This window comes from Megascapheus bottae, chromosome 17 (genome assembly GCF_031878675.1).
Source record: "Megascapheus bottae isolate mThoBot1 chromosome 17, mThoBot2.hap1, whole genome shotgun sequence".
NCBI lineage: Eukaryota > Metazoa > Chordata > Mammalia > Rodentia > Geomyidae > Megascapheus > Megascapheus bottae.
In genome coordinates, this window is record NC_143525.1 from 16,323,423 (window position 1) to 16,345,849 (window position 22,427).

The 22,427-nt window shown below is 49.4% G+C and overlaps 1 protein-coding gene across 2 annotated transcripts; it reads right to left on the bottom strand.

Moving 5' to 3' along the window:
• Window positions 1–1,843: 1,843 nt before the first annotated feature.
• Kcnh6 (potassium voltage-gated channel subfamily H member 6) lies at window positions 1,844–22,378 on the bottom strand. 2 transcript variants are annotated; one of them, XM_090351618.1, is made up of 13 exons: window positions 22,274–22,378; window positions 21,434–21,664; window positions 16,586–16,747; window positions 16,289–16,494; window positions 12,610–13,035; window positions 11,244–11,643; window positions 9,609–9,808; window positions 9,206–9,458; window positions 6,077–6,270; window positions 4,317–4,401; window positions 3,648–3,804; window positions 2,696–2,882; window positions 1,844–2,393 (listed from the first exon to the last, which is right to left on the bottom strand). In XM_090351618.1, the coding sequence occupies exons 1-13, from the start codon at window positions 22,347–22,349 to the stop codon at window positions 2,109–2,111; spliced, it is 2,862 nt and encodes a 953-aa protein (XP_090207744.1). In that variant the 5' UTR covers window positions 22,350–22,378; the 3' UTR covers window positions 1,844–2,108. The 2 variants fall into 2 exon arrangements, with proteins under 2 accessions (XP_090207744.1, XP_090207743.1); XM_090351617.1 differs by having other exon boundaries at window positions 4,317–4,448; window positions 6,073–6,270.
• Between the last annotated feature and the right edge of the window lie 49 nt (window positions 22,379–22,427).

A 22,427-nucleotide genomic window follows, 5' to 3' on the forward strand; every position in this document is an offset into this window, starting at 1 on the left:
CTGCTGGCAGCCAAGTTCTAGGCCAAGTCTGTCTGAAGAGTCAAGCGTCTTATGTGACCTGTACTTTTTTTTTTCTCTTTGCTACAGCTATTTTGAGCGGCCTCTCCAAGCTGCTGGGTAGAATTTTAAATAAATAGATAAATTCTTCCTCGCTAGTCCCGGGCTAGCCAAGGCTATAGTCCTGTAAGACTGTCTCAAAATAACAACAAAAACAAAACAACTTATTTTTTTTTTAAATCTGCCTTCATGGAGAACCTATTGCATTTGCTACTCTAAGCCCAATGGCCCAGGAAATCCCTCCTCCCACATCCATCCTCCCATCTCATGGCCACTTTTCATCAGGATTGCTGCTCTGCCAGAGCCACAAGGACAAACAGGCCCCAGAGGCGCAGGTGTGCTGCTGGCTGGGGCAGCTGTATTCAGGACGTCCAGTACTGTCCTGCAGATTCTAGAAAATGCTCCAGAATTCTAGGGTTGATAGTTAGTGGATAGCAACAAGAACAGCTTGGCTTTTGGTCAGTTCTTATCCTGTTCCTCCCTGCTACTGGGGATCCCAAAACAAATATGAAGCCAACCCTGAATGACTCTGTGCTGGAAATTTGAAAATGGAGGAAAGTCTGTGTTTAAGGTAAAATTGTTATAAATGCTTCCTAATCCTTTGCTTTCAATAAAATCGAGGGCTTGTATTATTGAATAAAAAATTTTAGTGAAATGGTTCTAACAAAAAATGTTTCCTCTGCACTTGTTTTTATTTTATTTTTAATTTATTATTATTATTATTATTACCAGTCCTAGGGCTTGAACTCAGGGCCTGGGCACACTATCATTGGGCTTTCTCAAGGCCAGCACTCTACCACTTGAGCCAAAGCACCACTTCCAGCTTTTTCTGTATGTGTGGTACCAAGGAATTGAACTCAGGACGTCATGCATGCTAGGCAAGAACTCTACCACTAGGCCATGCTCCTGGCCCTGCACTTGTTTTTAAAAATGGCAAAAAAAATAGGTTCAAAACTAATTATCTTAATATGATAAAATAATATTTATTCACAGATATAATAATTAATTTGGGGTAAATCCTTTTTGTATTTTTTATTAAGGATTTAATATAACAGAGTTAGAGAGAAATAGAAAGGGAGGAAGGAAGAGAAAGATTTCCTACTCATCTAGGAAATATGACGCTGAATCTCATTTCCTTTTAAGAGAAGTCATTCTCTCATGTGTGTGCATGTGTGTATGTTAATTGAAGTATAATTTTCACACGAAGTCCACATTTTTCACAAACAATACATACGTAACCAGTACCCCATCAGGAAACAGAACACCTACAAGTCCCCCTCTTGCTCTGGAAAGTTCTTTCTCTGCTACTGATGCCACATCTCTAACTGGAAGATAATAAAACTGACCCCTTGGAGTCACTGCAGTCAGGATGGTGGCTCACGGGTCTTGTGTGATTGTCAAGTTTTCTCATAAATCCCTTTGGCCACCAAACCATTATCTCTGTTTTTCCTCACCCTGGCCTGCTTTGTATCTGGCTGGGTATGATACAGGGGGCAGCCATACCCGGATTTTAGCAAGAGAGGCTTGGAGAAGGTCACAGCATACTCATGGACCCAACAATCATCAGAAAAGTTTCATACCCAGTCCAGTGTGCAACACTCCACTGCCTTCAAAGTACCCAGAAATTGTTATGGAACCTCTGCAGGAGAAGGGGCTGAGGGCCAGAGCTGCATCATCCTTGTCCACCATGGGCAAGTTGTGGTGGGTAGAGAAAGAGCTAGCCAACCCTGGGACCTCATGCTGGGTCTCGAGGCAGTGGACAGCTCAGAGCTGTCCACATAGGCCCCCTCCCCTGTGCAACTCTCACAAGGAAGATAGAAAACCTCCCCTTTCTTCGTCCTCAGCTCTCTGACTCTCAGCTAGACTTGTTGTCTACAAGGAACCCAGAAAAGGCTGGGCGAGGTCCTGTGCTTTGTCACCTGAGCTACTCTGGGTCACCTGGCTGTGTCATTAATCTGGAAAAAAAAATGTTTTTTAGACACCCATTTTAGAAGCTGCCTCTCTCAATATTATTAACTTCTAATGGCTTTTTATCTTGGGGTCCAGTGGCCCTAACTCCTTGTGAAGCCAGGATCTGAGCCATGTCTCTGAAACTCCAGCTGCTTGGGAACAGAACCAAGATGTTCAGGGAGGGAAGGAAAGCGGGGGCCATAGATGAATCCTTGTACTTCTGGGGAACACAAAGGTGAGGCCAGGGGTGACAGGATCCCCTCAGACTGCTCCTGATCTGAGGATGGTGTCAGAGTTTTGTCCATTGCCATAGCCGGATGAGGTGTCCCAAGGGAGGAATTTCTGTGCTTCAGCCTACATTTGTCCAAGTCACCATAGTTTTCAGTCTGGGAGAGGCAAGAAGAAGGAGGTACAATTGTGTGGAGAGTCCCCAAGCCAGGTTGTTAAACTACCCAAATCTCAGGGAAGGGAACAGCCAAGATCTCTGCTTACTCTTCCCACACCTCAAGGCCTGTTACTCTTCATCCAGTGGTGAGATGTGGCATGACAATCAGGACTCTGCCACCAGGTTTCCCTAGCAGCCTGACTCAAATCATGAAGGAGAACAGCAGAAGCAAAATAGCCACATTGGGACTAAATTACAGCATGGGAGTAAAGCAGTTGCCCTGAGCACACTCTCACCTCTCACCTTTATAGGAGGCAGATGGCCTGGGGGCCGCCCGGGCCCTGGACTCTGAATTGCAGAGGCTTTAGGAAACAAGACCAAGTCATTGGAGGCAGGGGCTTCCAGGACATAGCTGGTGTGGCCCTTGGGCAAGGGCTGCTGAAGCAGCTGCAGGATGCGGCTGAGATCTGAGGACATGCGGGACTCCAGCCTGCCAGACAGAACCTCGTGGTCAGGGTCAGGGTTCTAAAAGCAGCTCAGGTTCTGAGGGCAGCTCTCAATTGTGCTCCTTAGCACATGCACAACTCTGATGACAGGGACCAGGCATGAGTCATTGACATTGATATGCTAATTATGCCAATTTCATGAAATAGCAAACTGAAGCTCAGAGCTGTTAAGGTGCTTGCCCATGCCCCAGCTGGTGAGTTAGAGCCATAATTCAAGCCTTGGACCAGACTGCTCCACAACCCCTCATTCTGTCTGCACAGTCCTGCCATCTACTGGCCACACACCCCTTTCCAAAGCTCCGTGAATGTTGTTTCTGCATATGGATGTGTCCCTTCCCCAAGAAGCTTCCTTGGTCCTAGCTACTCAGGAGGCTGAGATCTGAGGATCACGATTTGAAGCTAGCCCAGGCAGGAAAGTCTGTGAAATTCTTCAATTAATCACAAAAAGCCAGAAGTGAAGCTGTGGCTCAGTGCCCAGGCCTAGAGTTCAAGCCCCAGGACTAGGGCGAAGGAGGAGGGAACTTCTTGACACTTTTTTGAACTTTCTGGGGGGAAGCATTCCAAGGAATTCTGATTATTGACATATAGAAGGAAGGGACACCGATACTAAATGATCTTGCCCTTCAAATACCCACTCAGCACCCAGGGGTGCCCCTAAACTAGCAAGAGGGGCACCCACATCTAGCCTCCTGCTAGCTTGGTCCTTTGCAGCTGCACCAGCATTTCAGGGGGAGGGAGGAGTTGCCCACCTGTTCATCTGAGCCTGGAGCTGCTCTATTCTGGAGCCTAGTTCCCTAGGCCAGCAGTCTGGGTCCCGCTGCAAAGTTGGAGGGCTTGAGGGTATTTGTTGCAGCAACTCAGGCCAGAGGCCAGATGCATCTGAAATGCTCAAGGAAGGATCTGCACCTGCAGAGGGAAGGGCACACCCCTGCTCTAGGTAGCTGGGTCCACAGCCTGTGATCTCTCCCTACCTGCCTTGGGAATACAGTGTGGACAGTGGCTCACCTTATCTGGGTCCCCTGGAGCACAAGGTCCTAACCCTGTGATGATCTGGCTTTTTAAGAACCAGAAATATTATAGCCCTGTTTCAGAAGTTGGGGCTCCATCTTTAAGAGGAAGTTTGAGGGGCTAGAATGTTCTAACCATGGATTCATTGCCCAGAGTTTTGAAACCTGAGGGATTTCAGGTGCTTTGGTATGGCCATACCCATCCCTGAGGGTAGTGCTTGAGAACCCGGAAGTCATCCCTTTCTGGCTCAGAAGACATAGACCATTAGGTTTGGGAGACTGGAACAGAAGGGGGACAATGGCCTGGATTCTCCCCAACCATGAGGGGCTGGAAAGGTCTCTCAGCATGGAAGGCAATATGAAAAGAACTCAGAGGGACAGGAGCTCTGGGTAGGGGTTAGCTGTACTCACCTGACTGAGTGCCATTGAGGAAGAAGCCTTGATGGTCTTGATTTCCTGAGACCTGTCGGGGTGATGACTGGAGACCCCCATCTGCCTTGTGGGGAACAAGAGCAGTAACAAGGACCAAAGCTGGGACAGGGCCTCTCTTTTCCTCCCTATCCCCACTCCTGCCCTGTGGCCCTTGTGACAACAAGTGATGATAGGTAGCTGGCCACATCAATGAAATTCTAGGCAATTTCCTGCATGTTGTCCCCTCAAGGGAGGGGAGGTCTGGCAATGGAAGAGGTTTAGAAATAAAGACCTTGCACTGCGTGACTGTGTGGAGACCCCTACCAAGGTCTTAGGAGAGGTATTGTGAGTGGCAAGGCTTATGGGTAAAATGACAGAAGAGCTGCCCTTCCAGCACCTTCTTTCTCAAATGTTCTAGTGCTGGGCCAGAGGGAGGTTTCCTCTGGGGATACTGGGTCTGAAATTTCCAATCTACTTCTGTGACCCTGGGCACCACAGAGCACCTTAGGTTGCAATTGACCCAGGCCACAGAGACCATATTCTTCCTTCCCTGATGTACAACCACAAGGACCGTGGCTCATCTGATGTTTCCCTGGAGCTAAATCAACAAAGTAGAGTGCTTACTGGATATCTCCTATGCAGGTCAGGTGGAGAGGAGAGAGCAGAAGAGGGGACAGTGTGGGAAGGGTCATCACACAAGGAAATCTACTCTCCAGAAGCTGGTCATCAGAGTTTTCATTATGAGGACAAGGGGAAGAGGCAACAAGGGAAGGAAGTATCAAGCTCAGTGCCCAGCTTTAGTCACTCTACTCCTGACAGCTATCCTTTTCCTTCTCTCCATTAGCCGACTGTAGACTCTTACAGTCCCTCTGGACATCCTAGGAGCTCCTGCCCTAGTCCTTGGCAAGCTGGAGCTATGCAGAAGTTGGGTATCTCTTGTATACTCTCTTGAGTCCTTTGTTTATTTAAGTGAGTGCCTTTTTATTTCTTCCAAGTTGGTATAATTCTCTCCACTGAGTGATAAGCTTGAAATGCCATGAATCTTCATCATGCCAGACAGTCTCCATTTCAGCTTGGTGCAAGGTGATAGAAAAGTTTGAGCTTTGGAATTGGATGGCCTTGAACTCATATTTGGGTGCTGACATTTACTAGCTGTATGGCTTTGGCCAGTCTGGTACATGGCCAATCTGGTACATTTGACCTCATCTGGTGCATGGGGATAGTCAGACAATATGCAAGGACAAAACTAAGGAAAACAATGTAAATATGTTTGGTAGGCAGCACAAAGTCACTGCTCAATAAATGGAAGCCATTACCATAGCAGGGTTATGTTGACCATGGTAGGCACAGAAATCATGACAAAGGATGTGGGATGGGTTGAAAGGAAGGGCAGGCCAGGCATGGCGGCTCACGCCTGTAATCCTAGCTACTCAGGAGGCTGAGATCTGAGAATGGCTGTTCGAAGCCAGCCTGGGCACTAAAGAATGTGAGACTCTTATCTCCAATTAACCACTAGAAAACCAGAAGTGGGGTTGTAGCTCAAGGGGTAGGGTGGTAGCCTTGAGCTGAAGAGCTCAGGGACAACGCCCAGGCCCAGATTTCAAGCCCAGAAAAAACAACAACAACAACAAAAAGGAAGGGTAGTAGTCAAATGAGTCCTTAGGCTAAGCGGGCCAAGTCCTTAGCTGGCTGCCCAAGTCTTACCCATCGCAAGCAGTCTAGAGCTTTGCCCCCACCCCAGTCCACAGGCCCAGACTCACGTCCCGCAGGTTGAAGGTGACCTCTAGCTTACTCCAGAAGCTGTCTGCAAAGGCAGGGTACATATCCAGCACCTCTAGCAGGTCTTCCCGCTGGATCTTGTGCAGGTCACAGTAGGTCAAGGCTCTCACATCAGCACTGGACTTGCCTGGCCGGGCATGAAGGCTAACAGGCTCTCCAAAGATGTCATTCTTGCCTGCCAATCAGAGCAGAGCTGGTCCTACCAGGTTCCCTTATAGGGGACCATTACATTTCCCCTATCTCACTGATCTTGTTGGGTCAGGGACCAGGGGCTAGGATTAGGGTCTGGAGACAGAGCTAGATGTTCTGGTTGCCAAGGGGAAGACAAAGAGGAGATGCCCTTCCCCTGTCCACTGAGCTCCACAGGTATCTCCACAGAGCCATTTCTGTCTTGAATATGTGGGTTTTCTCACTGCCTCCATATTTCTTAGAGTCCCCCTCCACCAGAATCTCCCCATTCTGTCCACACTGCTCAGCACTGCTACCCCCATGGCTGTGGTCAGTGAGGGACTCTAATGGCTCCTGCTCAACCTCTTCCTGCATTTCTTGACCTGCTGGGGATATGGAGGAGGGTATAGGGAACCCAGATCAGGCCCCATGTGTCTGTTTTCCTGCTCCCAGGAAATCACTGCCTGTGTCTGGCTCCCATATCTTCATCTCTGCCTTGCTTGCTCCACTGGGCCAAGAGTTGATGCTCAAGAAAGTGCATGAGGCATTGGTTCAACTCCTAGCATGGCAAGAGAAAAGGGAGGAGATAGAAAAGCAAATGCTCTGAAAAACAAGACTCTAGAACAGGCTAACACAAGGCACTGGGAGGGATGGAGGCCAGCAAGTGGACAGGGGGTGGACATTCAGGGTAGGTGGCAAGGGTGTTGAGTGTCCTTGGTATTAAGCACTGGTCACAGGATATAAACATGAACAAGAGGCTGTCTCTTCCACAAGGAGCCCCTCAACTGCACCTGTCCCAGAAGACAGGCACATAAGTGGCCAAGAAGTTTATACAATGATCCATAAGGCCTCAGAACAGGGGAGAACCAAGAAGTTGTAGGGCCGTGCCCAGAAAGTCTGACCCACTCAACCTGATATCACCACACAAAGTGCTAGTAGTTGAGCACACACACAGGGATGGATGGAGGACAGACACATTCTCCAAAAGGAAAAGAAGCAAAGGGCATCTGCAGAGGATGTTAGAGAGAGGACTGGCCACAGTCACACGGGAAATGCTGAAGCTTGAAATCTGGGCATCGTGATAATGTGCTAGTCTTCCAGGGGGTGGATGAAGGATTAGGATCTAAATGTCTACTTCCACGCAGGCCAAGATGAGAGAATTTCATGTCTCTAACTGAAACTTAAACCGGACTAACTTCTTAATTATTAATCATGATTATCCCTCCTATGTGGGTACTATTTGTAAGATAGTCTAGGCGTGAGGGACGCTCTCAGAGAGAAATTGGTAAGATCTTTGAACCTAGCTTGGAGAAATGACTGTGGTTTGCCAGACAGGTGCAGGGTGGGCATTGGAAACAGACCAGCAGCATGTAAAAGGAAAGGGAGGGTGGGACAGAGATGATGCATTTAGAAAATGAGTAGGTGTATGGCTGGAGTACAAAGTTCCCGAGAGAAGGTTGCAGGACTCGGAGTAGCTGTATTAGCTAGAGTGGACATCCATACACAAATGTTAACATTTGTGCACTGCCCATGAGGAGGCATCAAAGGACTTTGAACAGGACAGGAGTGTATGCAGATGGGTAATGTGTATCTCAGGTTATTGGTGAAAGGTATTGTAATGGGGTAGAAGAAATAGAAGGCCTTGGGAAAAGAACTCCTGACATCAACCAAGCAAGAAAGAATATGGATCAGATCCAGGGAAGGGTAAAGATACTGGTATGAAAGAAGTGTTAACAAGAGTGCTTTTGGCTGACTGGATAGTGGGTGGAGGACAAGAACGGAGGACAGTCCCCTGATTGACTTTATGCCAGGTGATAGGTAAATGGTTCACAGCTTTTAAAGGGAAGCAATGTTTTCAGATTGGGAGAGGTTGAGTTTGGTTTGCTTCTGTAATATCAAGGTGGAAATACCAGTCAAGGAAGGAATGGAATATTTTTCTTTTTTTTCTATTCCCTTCTCTTTCCTTTCTTTGCCCTTCAATCCCCTTTCTTTCTTCTCTTTGTTTTTATTTTTTGTAGTACTGAAATTTGAACTCAGGATGTTCTACTTGATTCATTCCCACACCATTGGAATGACGTCTAAGGAGTGGTTAATGCTGGATTAGAACTCTGGGGCTCCATCCTTGTGGCACAGGTGGAGGAAGCTCAGTACCTGAGCACGAGGAACTGGTAGATGACTGGCACTAGGTTACCAGCAGCTGAGAGTAGACCAGAGGGATTGGAGGAGAACTAGGTCTTGAGATAGGAGACTGAGGGTCAAGCTAAAGTCACAGGAAAAGAAGAATGGGGGAAAGAGTGGGTGGGGGAAGGATGGGTGAGAATGTTGAAAGGGGCTACATTGACCAACATATATTGTGTGCTGTTAAATGGCAACTCCTTTGTACAGCTACTTTGAGGTAATAATTTTTAAAAACCCATGAAACTATAGTCACAGAGAATGCAAGGAAGAGATAAGGATCGAAGAGAGGATCCTGTGCTCCCAGAGAAGAAAAGTGACTTTCCCAAGTTACTTTGCAGGTCACTAGCAAAGGATGTTCAAGAGGAAAGTACTTCCCTCTGTGCGGTGCTGATAGCCTTCTTTCGAAGCATCCAGCTACTCCTGCAGCTGCACAGGGTGAAGCTCTCTACCCAAGACAGACCCTTGGCTTGTCACCCTGACTTCTCCAAGGGCCAAAGAAGGTAGGAAGACATCTGCCTGGATTCCTGAGTCCGACGCTGGAAATCCTCTTTCGCCCACTAACAAACGTGGCCTCAACTTCCCTATCAGGAAAACGAGATCTATAATAGGATCATGTTACGGATTCGGTGCGCTGGCTCTAAAGCCCTGCAAAACACATACTCCTCTCTCTGTACATGACTAGTCAGTAGCACGTGCCGCCATCCTCACTAAGGAGAAGATGACATCTCCAGCCTTAAATCTACTCCAGCACCAAGCCTACCTACCTAGAATGGCCACGACCACGTCGTCGCGCAGGATCTCGATGGAGCCCCGGGAGATAAAGTAGAGGGTGGAAAGCACGTCGCCCAGGTGCACCAGGGTGTCCCCGGGCGGCGCATGCGCGGTCTTGAACTTGACTGCGAGCGCGCGCAAGCAGCCCTTGCTGGCGCCGCGGAAGGCGGGGCAGTGCTGCAGCAGCGCGCGGTGCAGGTGCAGGCAGATGTCGGCCTGAAGACACTCGGGGAAGCCCTTCAGCACCTGAGGGGAGCGGGGGAGACCATGAGTCCAGCAGGGTATGATCTAGGCGGGGTATGTGGCTGCTCCGTACCTGCAGGGTATCCTCCCCCCCACCTTCCTGGATTGTCAACCCTCCCCCCCTCCCACACACACATGCAGTGTAGGGCTCACCGCATTCATGTCGATGCCATTGGTGTAAGACCAGGCATGCTGGAAGTATTCTTCGAGGCGCTGGCGCAGCGGGTTGGGGATCTGGTGGAAGCGGATGAATTCCTTGACGCGCAGCATCTGCGTGTGGTAGCGGGCGGTGCCAGAGTACAGGCGCTGGATGATGGCAGACACATTGCCGAAGATGCTGGCATACATGAGGGCTGGGGGCGGAGCATGCGGGCAGTGAGCTGCGCAAGGCTCCAGGCCTCCCCTGTCCTTAGCAGCCCCCTGGGAAGGGACCTCTCTGTCCAGAGCCAATCAGAGAGGCCCAGCTCAATGCCTCTCTGCTCCTATGCCTCTTGACATCTTCCCAGGCCCAGAGTCCAAATCCTTCTAGGAAAGAACTAGGACAATTCCAGTTTTTAAGTTCCAGATTTATTATTGCTTTCCTCTTGTGAAAATCTAATGCAAGGGAAAACTGGTTTCTTGTTTGTACCCCACTTTTTTTTTTCTTTTTGTTGTTGTTGTTTTGCTTTTCTGGGCTTTCACATCTTTAAATACTCTGAACATGACAACTTCTGTGTAAAATTCCACAGTGCCTCTGAGATTCTGAAACCAGGTGTCATGGGAAGCGGGCTGCTCTACAGGAGCTGAGAGCAGCACAGCCTGGCAACCAGCAGCTGGGATCGGGGACTTCCTAGCTGTGGGTCACTTGGCAAGGTAGCACCTTTGGTTCCTGCTCTGGAAACTGGGCTCCCAAGAGCATGAACTGTGGGCTTTTGTTTAAAGGAGTATCTGGCAGAGCCAAGCTTCATGCCTGTGCTAAGAGCCTAGCTTTAATTCTGTCCCCATTTCAAAATTATCCTTGTTAGTCTTGTAAGTATGTCAGTTCTGGGGCTTGTTAGTATGTCACTTCAGTTCTGAGGCTTGAACTCAGAGACTGGGTGTTACCCCTCAGCTTTTTTGCTCAAGGCTAGTGCTCTAGCATTGGAGCCACAGCTCACTTCTGGCTTTTTGGTGATTCCTTGGAGATAAGAGTCTCAAGGATTTTATTGCTGGCTTTGAACATTGATCTTCAGGTTCCTGCCCACAGAATAGCCAGGATTACAGGAGTAAAAACTACTAGCACCTAGCAAAATTCTTAATTATTTTTTTTAATCCAGACCAGGCAGGAAAGTGTGAGAGTCTTTTTTTCTTTTCCTTTTGGTTGGTCACATGGCTTGAATTCTGGGCCTGGGCCCAGTCCCTGAGCTCTTCCACTCAAGGCTAGCACTCTGTCATTTGAGCCACAGTGCCATTCCCAGTTTTCTGGTAGTAAATTGGAGATAAGAGTCTCATGGACTTTAGTGCCTGGGCTGGCATTGAACTGCAGTCCTCAGATCTCAGCTTCCTCAGTAGCTAAGACTACAGGTATGAGCCACTCTGCCTAGCTACATTCTTAATTTTTTAAACAATAACTTCATATTTCCAATTTTCCCTGGGCCCTGCCAATGATAGTCCTGATACTTGATCTACAATAAGCACTGTATGGCTATTAAAGTCTGTGTGTAATTGGTATACACATATGCCTTGCATGCACTGTTAACTGTATCTATGTCCATACTCAAACTAGAATTCCATGGCTAAGACCCATAGTACACATGAGGTTGCACTCACAGCCAATGAGCATGACGCAGATGGAGAAGACCTTCTCAGAATTGGTGTTGGGTGACACATTGCCAAAGCCCACACTGGTAAGACTGCTGAAGGTGAAGTAGAGGGCGGTGACATACTTGTCCTGTACCGAGGGGCCTGAGGCTGGGTCACTGCCATTATAATGCTTGCCAAGCTGTGCTCCCAGGCTGTCTAGCCAGCCAATCTTGGGCTCCAGGTAGGGCCTCTCCACATTGCCAATGGCGTACCAGATGCAGGCCAGCCAGTGAGCGATGAGTGCAAAGGTGCACATAAGCAGGAAGAGCACCGCTGCCCCGTACTCAGAGTAGCGGTCCAGCTTCCGAGCCACACGCACCAGCCGCAGCAGCCTTGCTGTCTTCAGTAACCCAATCAAGGTGGTGGTCTGGGAGAGCAAGGAAAGATCCACAGGGCTGAGGGGGAGCTCTTGTAGGGGTACACTCAGACCCACCCCTATTTGCTCACTTCCAGGAACAAACATTATAGGAAGTGTCAGGAACTTGGCTATGAAACATAATGGAGACTTAAGAGGCTCTCAGCCTAAAGCACAGAACTGTGTTCTGGTTGTTAAAAGAAAAAGCAAGAAGATAGGAGAGGTCAAACATGTGGGAAGACAAGGGAAGCTTCCTAGAGGAGGTGACACACGAGTAAGCTTTTGAGGATGAAGTTAGATCTCCACGGAGACTAGAGAGGAAGAGGAAGGGGCACTTTCCTGATACAGGGCAGCATGGGCAGAGGCACGGAGAGGTGCCAAGGGGCGGGATGGTACAGCATTGAGAGATGCTTAGCTTGGGGCATGGCTCACGTGGTAAAATTCCATCTGGCTGCTCTGACTGCTGAAGGACACTGCTGGAGGGCACAGAGGTTGAAACAGAAATGGGGAAAAAGATCCCTCACTGCAACAGGGGCAGTAGGGGCTGAGAGGAAAGGAGAGGACTTCCTCTTTTTAACCCCAGGGTGAGTGGTTTAGAAGGCATGAGGAGACAGCTTGTAGGGAGCGGGGACTATAGGTATGCCCAATGCAGAGAGGGTAGGATTGTGGGGGCAGAGAAGATGCTGCTAGCAAGCTGCTCTTCTCACTGGGGCTTGCTCAGAGGGAGGGGCAGTGGGTGGTGGGCCTGGTGGGCCTGGAGGCACAACCTTAGCTAGTTTTTCTCCAAGGCATCTCTAAGACATTTCTCTAAGACATCTGAGCTTCTCCGACCCTCACTTTTTTTTTTTTAACCTTTATCTACTTCAGAAAAGGTGTGCAGTGCCAAGATCTCTCTGTACCAGGGCTGTAAGACAGGGAGACCTTGGGGCTGGGACACAGGGTCAGCTTGTACCACTGGCATGAGTGGGGTTTGCTTACCTCATCAGAGCCAGTGCGGAAGATAAGCAAGTCAAAGGGGATGGCAGCCACCATGTCAATAAGGAACCAGCCCTTGAAATAGTGGACGGCAATGCGTCGAGGATGGCTGACCACCTCGTCGTTGGTGTTGACATAGGTGGTGCGGAAGTTGATGACAATATCCACAACAAACATGATGTCCACGATGAGATCCACCACAGTGAGTGGACTGCAGGTATAGCCACAGGCACCTCGCTGTGACTCATCCTGGCCACTGAGTAGGAAGGCAGCCGAGTAGGGGGTGAAGACAGCGGTGTAGATGACCAGCAGCAGGATGAGCCAGTCCCACACCGCCTTGAAGGGGCTATAGTGCAAGATGGTCCCACGGTGGATGCGTGGTGCCTGCAGCTTGTACTCTGGCAGCACATCTGCACCCAGAGACAGGACCTGGAATGGGGATCATGGGAAGTCAATCGTGATAGACGCTGCTGGTGAAACAAAAGGCCCAGGAAGGGAGCAATGGGAGAGGGCGGGTGACTGGGTATGCGAAGAGCAGAGGGGACAATGGAAAGGCATATGAGGAGATACGTTCCTAGCGAGACAGATGTGTTGGAAGAAGAGCAGACAGATGTTACACATAGGAGAAGGCAGTTCTGTTCCATGGTGACCCCAAGTTTGAAGTTCCTCAGCTCCCTCCAAAACAGATCATCGTAGGGTGGGTAGAGTCAGGCCCAGAGCATCTGTGGAGCATGAAGTGCTTGGATGGAGGAAGTAAGTTTGCTCAGCCCTTCTTCTTTGGTGAGCTTGAGAGGCTGCTAGAGTCCAGAGTTCGTGATAGGAACAGGCCAGATTAGGACAGATTCTTCATTGCTGAGGGCTGGGAGCCCTGGACAAGAGAGGGGCCACCTCTCAGAGCCTCCCATGGAAAGAGCCAATTTTTTGGGGGGGGGGAGGTAGGAGTAGCCAAACTGGGCCCTTGATAGGTCTTGTCACCAGGGCCCCCCAGCTATGTCACACAAGAATTATTACTTTGGACAGTGCACTGCTATCTCATGTCTGTAAATCCTACCTACTCAGGAGGCTGAGATAGGAAGATTACAATTCAAAGGCCAGTAAAAATCCTTGAGAGTCTTATCTCTAATCAACCACCAAAAAGCCATAACTAGGGCTATGGTTCAAGTAGTTGAGTGCCAGCCTTGAGAAGAAAATCTAAGGGACAGTGTGGAGGCCCTGAGTTCAAACCCTGGTACTGGCCCATGCAGACAACCTCTCTTCACCCCGCCTCACATACACACACAATTATTATTTTGGATAAAGCTCTTCCCTTTTGCCCTAGAACTCAGCCCAATATTATCGCCCGAGTTCTGCTCGGTTGTCCAACATGAGAATTAAGACAGACATAGTTCTAAAGCCAGACCTTCTAGGTTGACTTTCAAGTACATTTGCCATACTTGTATCTTCAGGCAGTTTTGTAACCTCTTGTACCTTACTCCTCCCATCTACAAAATGGGATAACAAAGGACAAAAAAACTGCATGGGATTGTTGTAAGTAAATAAGATGCATCTATTTGCGTCTACACAGTGTATGCTGTTTTATACACGGGTTTCATGTATGTTTCACACATTTGCTTCTAGGCAGTACATACTGTCATTCCTTCTCATCCTCCTGTTCCCTTCATCCTACTTCAGACACTCCAGCAAAGACAGAGCCTGACTCCCCTCTCCCTCCCCAGATGGTAGTGGTTTAAGCAAATCTGTAATGTTAGGGTTTGACTTTACAGACCAGATCATAGGAGGGAACGAGGGAATGAGGGAAGGAAGGAAGGAAGGAAGGAAGGAAGGAAGGAAGGAAGGAAGGAAGGAAGGAAGCAAGCTGGCCGGCTACTAGAGGAGACCTGATCTGACATCTAAAACCCCATGTGGGAGACAGCATCTTCCTGCTCGTCTTTCGGGCTTCATTCATACTTTATTTCCACAGGAAGCCCCCTCTCATCTCCAGGATGACAGGCGGTCATTTTGCCTCTAGATAGCAACCCTAACCAAATGGTTGCTCTCCAGTAGACAAGAAGCTCTGCGTCTGCAATCGCTTGCCCTGCACACAGTCCATGTGAGCATCCAAGTCAGGGTTGTTGAGCAAGCCCTGGCAGCTTGGTCACTGATGCAAAGTGGCAGCTTCCACTGCCACACCCAGGGCAGCTGAACTTATCCCATTCTGCCAGGCTGTTCCCCAACTCTGCCTATTTGGGAGTGAGAGGGAGGCATCAGGAATGGGGGAAGGTCTAAGTCTGTTGAGAGAAAAATGTAAAACTCTTCAGGACTCCAGAATGGGCGTGCTGTTCTTACCACACTGACTTCCTTAGTCTACTACTGCCTCTGAAGCAATATGGTGGTCCTTTCACGGCAAAGCCCACCCTAGCCAAAGTCATCTAGAGTTCCAGAGTGAGACAGATAGTAACCCTCTGGGCCCTTCGAACTCTGTTGAGGTCCATGTGACTTCTCTGTTAGAACAGTCTCTCCTCTCCTGCCTCAGGCACCTCTCCCTACTTAGAGTCCATATAGGTAGGCCAAGAGAAACCAGGAGAATGAGCATGAAAAAGGTCAGGCACCGTGGCATAGACATGCTTACCCACTTTCACAGACGTTTCCCAATCTATAGTTCCCCATCACGATGCTGCCCCTAGCAGCACTAATATTGGAAGCCCCTATGTGAACAGCTAGAGGGCCTTCCTGGCATTAGGTCACTGGGCCAGGCTGTGTGACTTCAGACAACCTAGCTCTGAACTGGACTCCTTTTTTTCCTAAGATCTTGATGTTCAGTGAGAAGCTGAACGGTCTCTTCCATCCTCTGACTGTGCTGCACATAAACAGAAACAAGAAGGGGACATCCCTGGAAAGGCTCCCTATCCCCTTGCTCAGCCTTGCCCTTGGTTCTTCTTCATGACCTGGAACTTTGTCTGCTTCTTGGACTGGCACTACTTAATGCTGAATGGGTCCTGAGAAACCACCTAGCCAAACTCCTCTGTCCTGAGGCCTAGCAGAGATGCAAGGGTTGGGGCCACGGGTAGGAGGAGGGTTGCCTAAGATCACAAGGTTGGGTCTGTGCCAGGACCCTGTCTCAAACAGGGCTCTGCATTTTCCTCTGGACTAATCAGGCCATTTGGCCCCATGAAAAGGGACAGCTGAGACAGAGGACCCAGCCAAGGAAGGGCTGCAGGAGTAAGATACTCAAGGATGACTTCCCAAGTGCCAACCTTGCCACAGCTATGCTGGGCATGGAAGAAAATCCTATGTGCATCTCAAAGACAAAGGGCAGAAGCAAGGCTGGAGCCTTTTACCAGCTCTCCTTCATCTCGTCCTCTCTGTCTAGTCCTTATCCTATCTGCACCTCTCCTGCCCTGTAGTTGGCAGAGTCTTGGGTAGGCCTTCACAGTGGCTTCCTGCCTACCTTTCAATATTTCCAGGAGGTGGCATTACTCACAGGGCCAACTGACTCCAGGAAGCTGGGCCCTAGGGTAGGCCTTCAGATCTAAAGAATCACACTCAAGCAGGATGGAGGCCTAGGGCTCAGACCAAACACTAGGGTGCTAGTGCCAGCCTAATCTCTCTGCTGGGCAAGGCCCTAGAGCTGCTGAGATCCAGCATCTGGGAGGGGACCCTGGATGCCTGGTACAGCCCCGCCCCCTACCCTTCAGGCCCTCACCTGAGTGACCTTCTCAGTGACGTTCTGTGTCCGTTCCACTACTTTATGGGGAGCGATGATCTCAATCTCTGTGGTGGAGCCTGAGCGGTGTTTCTCCAGGTTGAACTCCACAAAGTTGAGTGTGAACTGTGGGATCTGGCTGACTGTCTTGTATTTTCCCCGTCTGGTGCCAGGGGCCTGTCCCCCTGACCTGCCATGTGAGCTCTCTGAAACCAAGGTGCCAGGGTCAGAGCACTGACTATTCCATGGAATATCCTCAAATTGCCCCTGCCACCACCCACAGCCTGTCTCGCTCACCAGAGCCCAGGAAGCTGTGCGACAGTAGGCGCTGGGTTAGGCTACGGCTGCTGCTTTTGGCCAAAAGCTGGGCCAGGTCTTCAAAGTTGAGAATGAACATAATAACGGCCCCATCCTCATTCTTCACAGGTACCACATCCACCAGGCAGCGGAAGCTGGAGGCTGAAATCACAGTTGGCTGGGTAGTCCCTGAGGGGGTACCCTCTACACTGTCCTAGCTAGGAAGGAACTGAATGAAGGTTAAGTCTAGGGCATCCACTCCTGGATGGTGACCAGAACTATTGGGCAGAGGGTGGATGAGGCTGCCAGCAGGTGTCCCACCCACAGGGTAGAGGTGGAGAGAGGAGCTAAGCTGCTCATTAGGAAATAATGTAGCATCAGGTCCAAGTCCACACTGGGCTCTCAGCTCAGAGCTTAGCTTCAACGTTTGCTTCTGCTGTAATTAAAGCTGAGCAGATGGGGTAGATTAAGCAGGGAAGGTCAGGTGGAGCATTCCACCCCTGTGTCATTCTGGTTGGCCATGGGCTCAGCTCCCACACTGCCATTCCATAGAGATGCCTGCTTCCCTGTTGCCGGAAGGAACTTGCTGGGAGTGTACTAAGTGCTGGGCATGGAGCCAGTTGGCACATTAGGCTTCAGGAGGTCCTTAGAGGACAGACATAAACATCCCCTCCCCCATTCTACAGATGAGAACTGAAGCTTCTGAGAAACTCTCACCTGACAGGCGCTTGGGAAAAGGGAAGGGCCTTGTTTGGGAGGTGGGCATTGGGGTAAAGTCCCAAGATGCAGGCTGGGATCAGAGAGTAGGCAGAGAAGTGTCCTAGGGGTCAAAAAGGAGGGAAAAGGCCCAGTGGGAGCAGGTCAGGCCTTTGGTGCCACCCTCTCTGTCCTCCTGGATAGAGATCCGGCCATCGGTCCCTCTGTGCCTTTGGCCACTGTCTTGGTCTTTTCTTTGCTCCAGGTCTCACGACCAGGCCCCTACTGGTGAATGGAGCCATGCCAGCTCAAATGCTATACCCCGTCAGAGCCCAGGTGTGGGCAGGCACCACTTCTGTGTAGAATGGCTCTCAACTCAAACTAGTGTCCAGGTGTTAGGCTCATGGAGAAGTATTCTCAGGAATGATGTCCTTAGGGACCGTGCAAACCAGAAGGAGCTGCACTCCCAGAGGGCAGGCCTCACCTGTCTCAGGTATTGTTAACTGAGTGAAGAAAGCATGGATGTATAAAAGTGAAGGATGGAAACCAACTGGCAGGAGTACCACAACTTTGGGAACCACTAGAATTATGCTTCCCAAACTTCTACTGATCATTTTCCCCTCCCTTCCTCGGGGAATCAGAGCTCCAGTGCAGCTGCACCTCCCCCAACCCCATCCTCCCTCTCACTTTTCTCTGGGGAGCAGGAATATCCCAGATCAGATTCCTGGACTCCCAGGCACCAGGCAGCCATCTGCCAGCTGCTTCCTGGACCCAGGGGAGACATACACACCAAGAGGCTGCTTGCCTAGCCTGGGCCATTTCCAGGCTCACAGTGCTACAGTGACACTTGTCATTCTGGGGTTAGGCCAGGCTGACAAAGTGTCACTGTATCCCAGCTGTTATGGCTGCCAAAGCTTGGTTTTCAAGTGCCTACACTGACCCACTGACAGTATTATTGGAAAGCTGAGTCTAGGAACGGACCAAAGGTCAGCCTATCATAGCACTAAAGACTGGGAAATGGGGGGGGGCAGTGTCAACGCATGGTACCCCATGTCTAATCCCATGTTAGCTATAAGACAGGATGTTATGAAAACTTGGAAGGGTCAAGAGCATTTTTCTCTTCCTATCCTCCAGGCTAGCTGTCCCTAGCCATGGGTAACATGGCTTAGAGCCCATAATAAATAACCATTGGGTGAGCAGAAGTTGAATATATTGCCCTAGATTGTGTCCAGGAATGACAGTGTTTTTCAGTGTCGTTGCCCTGTCCCTAGAGGAAAAAGCCAGCTTTTGCCTGTTTCTCCCCTATAGAGGCTCCTCCAAGCACCCACTTCTCTGCTCAAGGGGAACAGAATTGACTGATCCCTGGAGAACGTTCTCTTTCCTGTAAGGCTCACACCTATTCTCCACTCAGTCTTTTTCATGGCTTTATGCATGCTAAGCAAGTATTCAGCCCATTGAGCCATTCCCAACTGGCTCTCCTGTCTTTCATGCGTGAATATGTAGAAACCACTCTAGGGACAGACAGTAGCCCCTGATCTCACCCTCCCCCTGTCCTCTCACTTGATGCTGATGAATGGAGCCTCCTTCTAGTCTACCCTGGGGGCTCTGGTTTGGGCTCATGGAAGTAGAGGAGCTGACAAAGGCAGGCAGGGCTGAGCATTCTGGCCAACGCCCAGTGGGCAGGGGTATAGCTATGGAATCTGAGTGTTCCCCATGCTTTCTTCCACACAGTCATTGGTTCTAGTCCTGGGACAGTCTCCCTTCCTTCTCTTTTAGGTTCTTATTTTTCCTAGCAAAGACAGGGTTTTAGTTTCTCACAGGTGTCTGTCTGAGTTCAGTCTCATGGGGGTAATTTTTACCAAGAATCCTGACCTTCAGTCTCACCTTATGTAGCTATACAATGTGGATATATATATATATATATACATATATATATGGATATATATATATATGAACATGGACCCTCCATTTTGAGTTGGAGCATTTTCATGGATTACCCTTTTAGAGGAAAAGAAGATTATATATTAATCGGATCATAAATTTTTGATGTGTGTTCAGGACCCCTTTTCACCTCCCTGGAGTCAGGGAATGGGATAAAGTAGAAGCTATTGACCTGAGAAGAGAAGAAATCATCAGAACTGTATAAAATGTGTGCATAGGCTTTTTTTAAAGGATAATGTGGTTAATGTAGATCATAAGATGAACATAAATCATCTGATTCTTTCTTACCACATCCTTCCCTTTGGGCACTACAGACCAGGACACTTTTTTTTCTTATGTGTTTGAACCTAATTTCAGGATGGTATAGGTGGTCAAACATTTGGGAAACAGGACCAGGAAGGACTGAAGAAGGGATGGGGTAGACTGGAACTCAGAAGGACTCAATTATGTGAATAGTTTTTCATTTTTACCCAGATATAGCCTCCAAGACTAGATTTCCAGTTTACCTTTATCTGATAGCCAGAGGACTTTGTCAGGGTTCTGATAACCCCAAATGCTGATCTCAGGGGCCAAGGACTAGATTTAAATTCCTAGACAGTGGAAGCGCACTGAAGGGAACTGCTTCAATCTCCCCAGGAGTCTAGGATCAGACCTTATTCACTGGGGTTCAGGAGAGCTCTGGGGTCAGAGAAAAGAACAGAAAGGAAATGCTTTTCATCTCCATTTCCTGCTGTCCCATTCCTATTCCCCTGGGACCCTTCTCACTCTTCTGACTGTCACCTCCTCCTTGCAATGACATAAAGAGGTGAGGTCACAGCTTTTAAAAATATTCTGACTGCCTTAACCCTATGAGGACTGCCAAACTAAGATTCTTCCCAGTCTCTTGATTGTTGCCTCTGTCTGTAATACTTCTTGTCTCATATTCCTGGGGAGAGGGGAGGGGAGGAGGTGGGCAGCCAAGGGGATAGTCAGGACCTTCCCCTGGACCCCCACCCCGACATACACACTCACATTCACTCATATACACATATCCCACTCACATACATATAGGTCCTTGGAATTTTGTATTTCAGCATCCTTCTGTCTCAACTCAAAGTTACCTGCCCTTTCCCTGCACTTTTGGTAGCCATTATGCTGTTTTTGCAAGGGCCTTTTCTTCTCTGGGTATTTCTTTTCCCCAAAGTTCTGCTTCTCAGCATAGTGATATTTGTGGTCCTTTCCTTTAAGGATAATGTAGAACACATACCTCTGAAAGGAAGGCTCTAGACTTGGGTTCCAGCCCTCGGTTGAAACAGGGTTCTAGCAGAGAAATCCTAGAAAGTACTTTCAACATTCATGAAACAAAGGGATTTATCTAAGCTAGTGTTTCCTAAACTTGGCTGGAAATCAGAACTTCTGGAGAGCTGTTTCCAAATACACGGGATTGCCCTTATTTTTTAACCTTCTGAGTCAGAATTTCCTTTTCTAGGGAAGGTTTTTTGTTTGTTGTTTTCTTTTTCAATGTGTCCCCTGATGCAGAATCAGATTGGGGGCCATTGATTCCGGTGATTTCTCAGGACCTTCAGATTCTGATTCCAGGCCTCCTTCCCTTAGATCGACTGAGAACTTGGTGATCTTGGAGGTGCAGTACCACAGAGATCGCAAGGCTGGCATGCTCTTGGCTCTCAGCCCTTGATCTATGCTTCTGTTCATATGCTTGCTGTATATGTAGGTGTCAGTAAGAACCTAAAGTCCATCTGGATGAACCACTGGTCTGAGAATGGAGCTCAATCTTCCCAAAGAACTGGGGCCAGTCACCCCCTTTTCCCAGCTAGCAGTCCCTGAGCATTGCCTGATTACAGAGGCCTTGAGGGAGTGACTCCTCCTCTAATCCTCAGAGCAGACGGAGATGAGGGAACGTTAATTGCTGTCCCAGCTGCCTGGCAGCTGTGGTTGACAGTGACAGAGTGGATAGCCAGGAGACCAGGGACACAGAAGGAGGGTAGTGAAACGGGAGACTGCCTCGCGTTAGGAGCAGTTGTTGGCTCAGCTTGGCCCCCAAACCCTCACAAGGCAAGAACATTCAATCCTCATTGCTTTCCCCTTATGAATGAGGAAACAGCCCAGGAGAGGGGGTCGATTTTGTCCAGCCCCTTTTGTCCATAGATAAGCGCCATCCCCAAGGCCACCTGGGTAAAGCCTGCCCTGTAGAACCCCAGGTCTGTGTCTCACCATCTTTGCGGTAGTAGAGGATATCCACCTTACACTCCTCAGCTCCCAGCAGGGCCTGGGCCAGGCGGGACACAGCGCTGCTTGGGGTGTTGGGGCCTGTGAGGAAGTCGCAGGTGCAAGGCCTCTGCATCACCTCCACTCGGGAGTAGCCAAAGAGTTCGCAGAAGCCGTCATTACAGTAAATGATGGCGCAGTTTTCCATCTGAGCATTGGCAATCAGGAACTTACGACCTGGGGTGGGAGGCAAGAAGTAGGAAGACCTGGCAGCCAGGGATGGGCAACTGAGATAGAGAAAGATGATAGGAATTGATGGCAACAGGGAGGGGGATTTAGATGCAGGAGCAAGGGATCAGAATGAGGGAAGGTGAGAGGACCCAGGGTCAAGGGGTAAAGGGAAAGCGAGTGGAATTGTGAGAAGTGAGAGGCCTGGTGGTTGTTGGAAGAGGAGGGCGGGGAGAGTCATTGAGGTGGGAACTAAGCCCAAGTCTTCCTGGAAACAGTGAAGCGGGTCAGAGCAAAGGAGCTCATCAGGTTTTTTAAAAAAAAAAAAAAAAAAGAAGAAGAAGAAAAAGGGAATCCAGGAAGCTTCTGGAGTTCCAGGGGGAGGGTTAGGAAGCAAAAGCCTAAGCTTGGGGCTCTATGTGGAGGGTAGGACTCTCATTTCCCAGAGAGAAGAACGCATGGAGGAGAAGGTAAGTGCCCCCAATGTCAAAGCAAAAAGGCTTCCAGAATCAGCACCCACCTCCCTTTTGCTCCATGAAAAGTTAGTCCTAGGCTCGGGCACCAAACCCGGACTCCACATACCCCCCCCCCCACCGGCGCGCACACGCACACACTCACTCTGGCCCTCGAACTTGCGGATGATGGTGTCCAGGTAAGTATTTTGGGGCGCAACGTGGCCCCTGCGAACAGGCATCTTTTGGTTGAGAGCCGTGCCCCTGGCTCCTGCGCCTCGGTCTGTCCAGGATTCTCGGACGCGTCTGGCTTTGGGTGG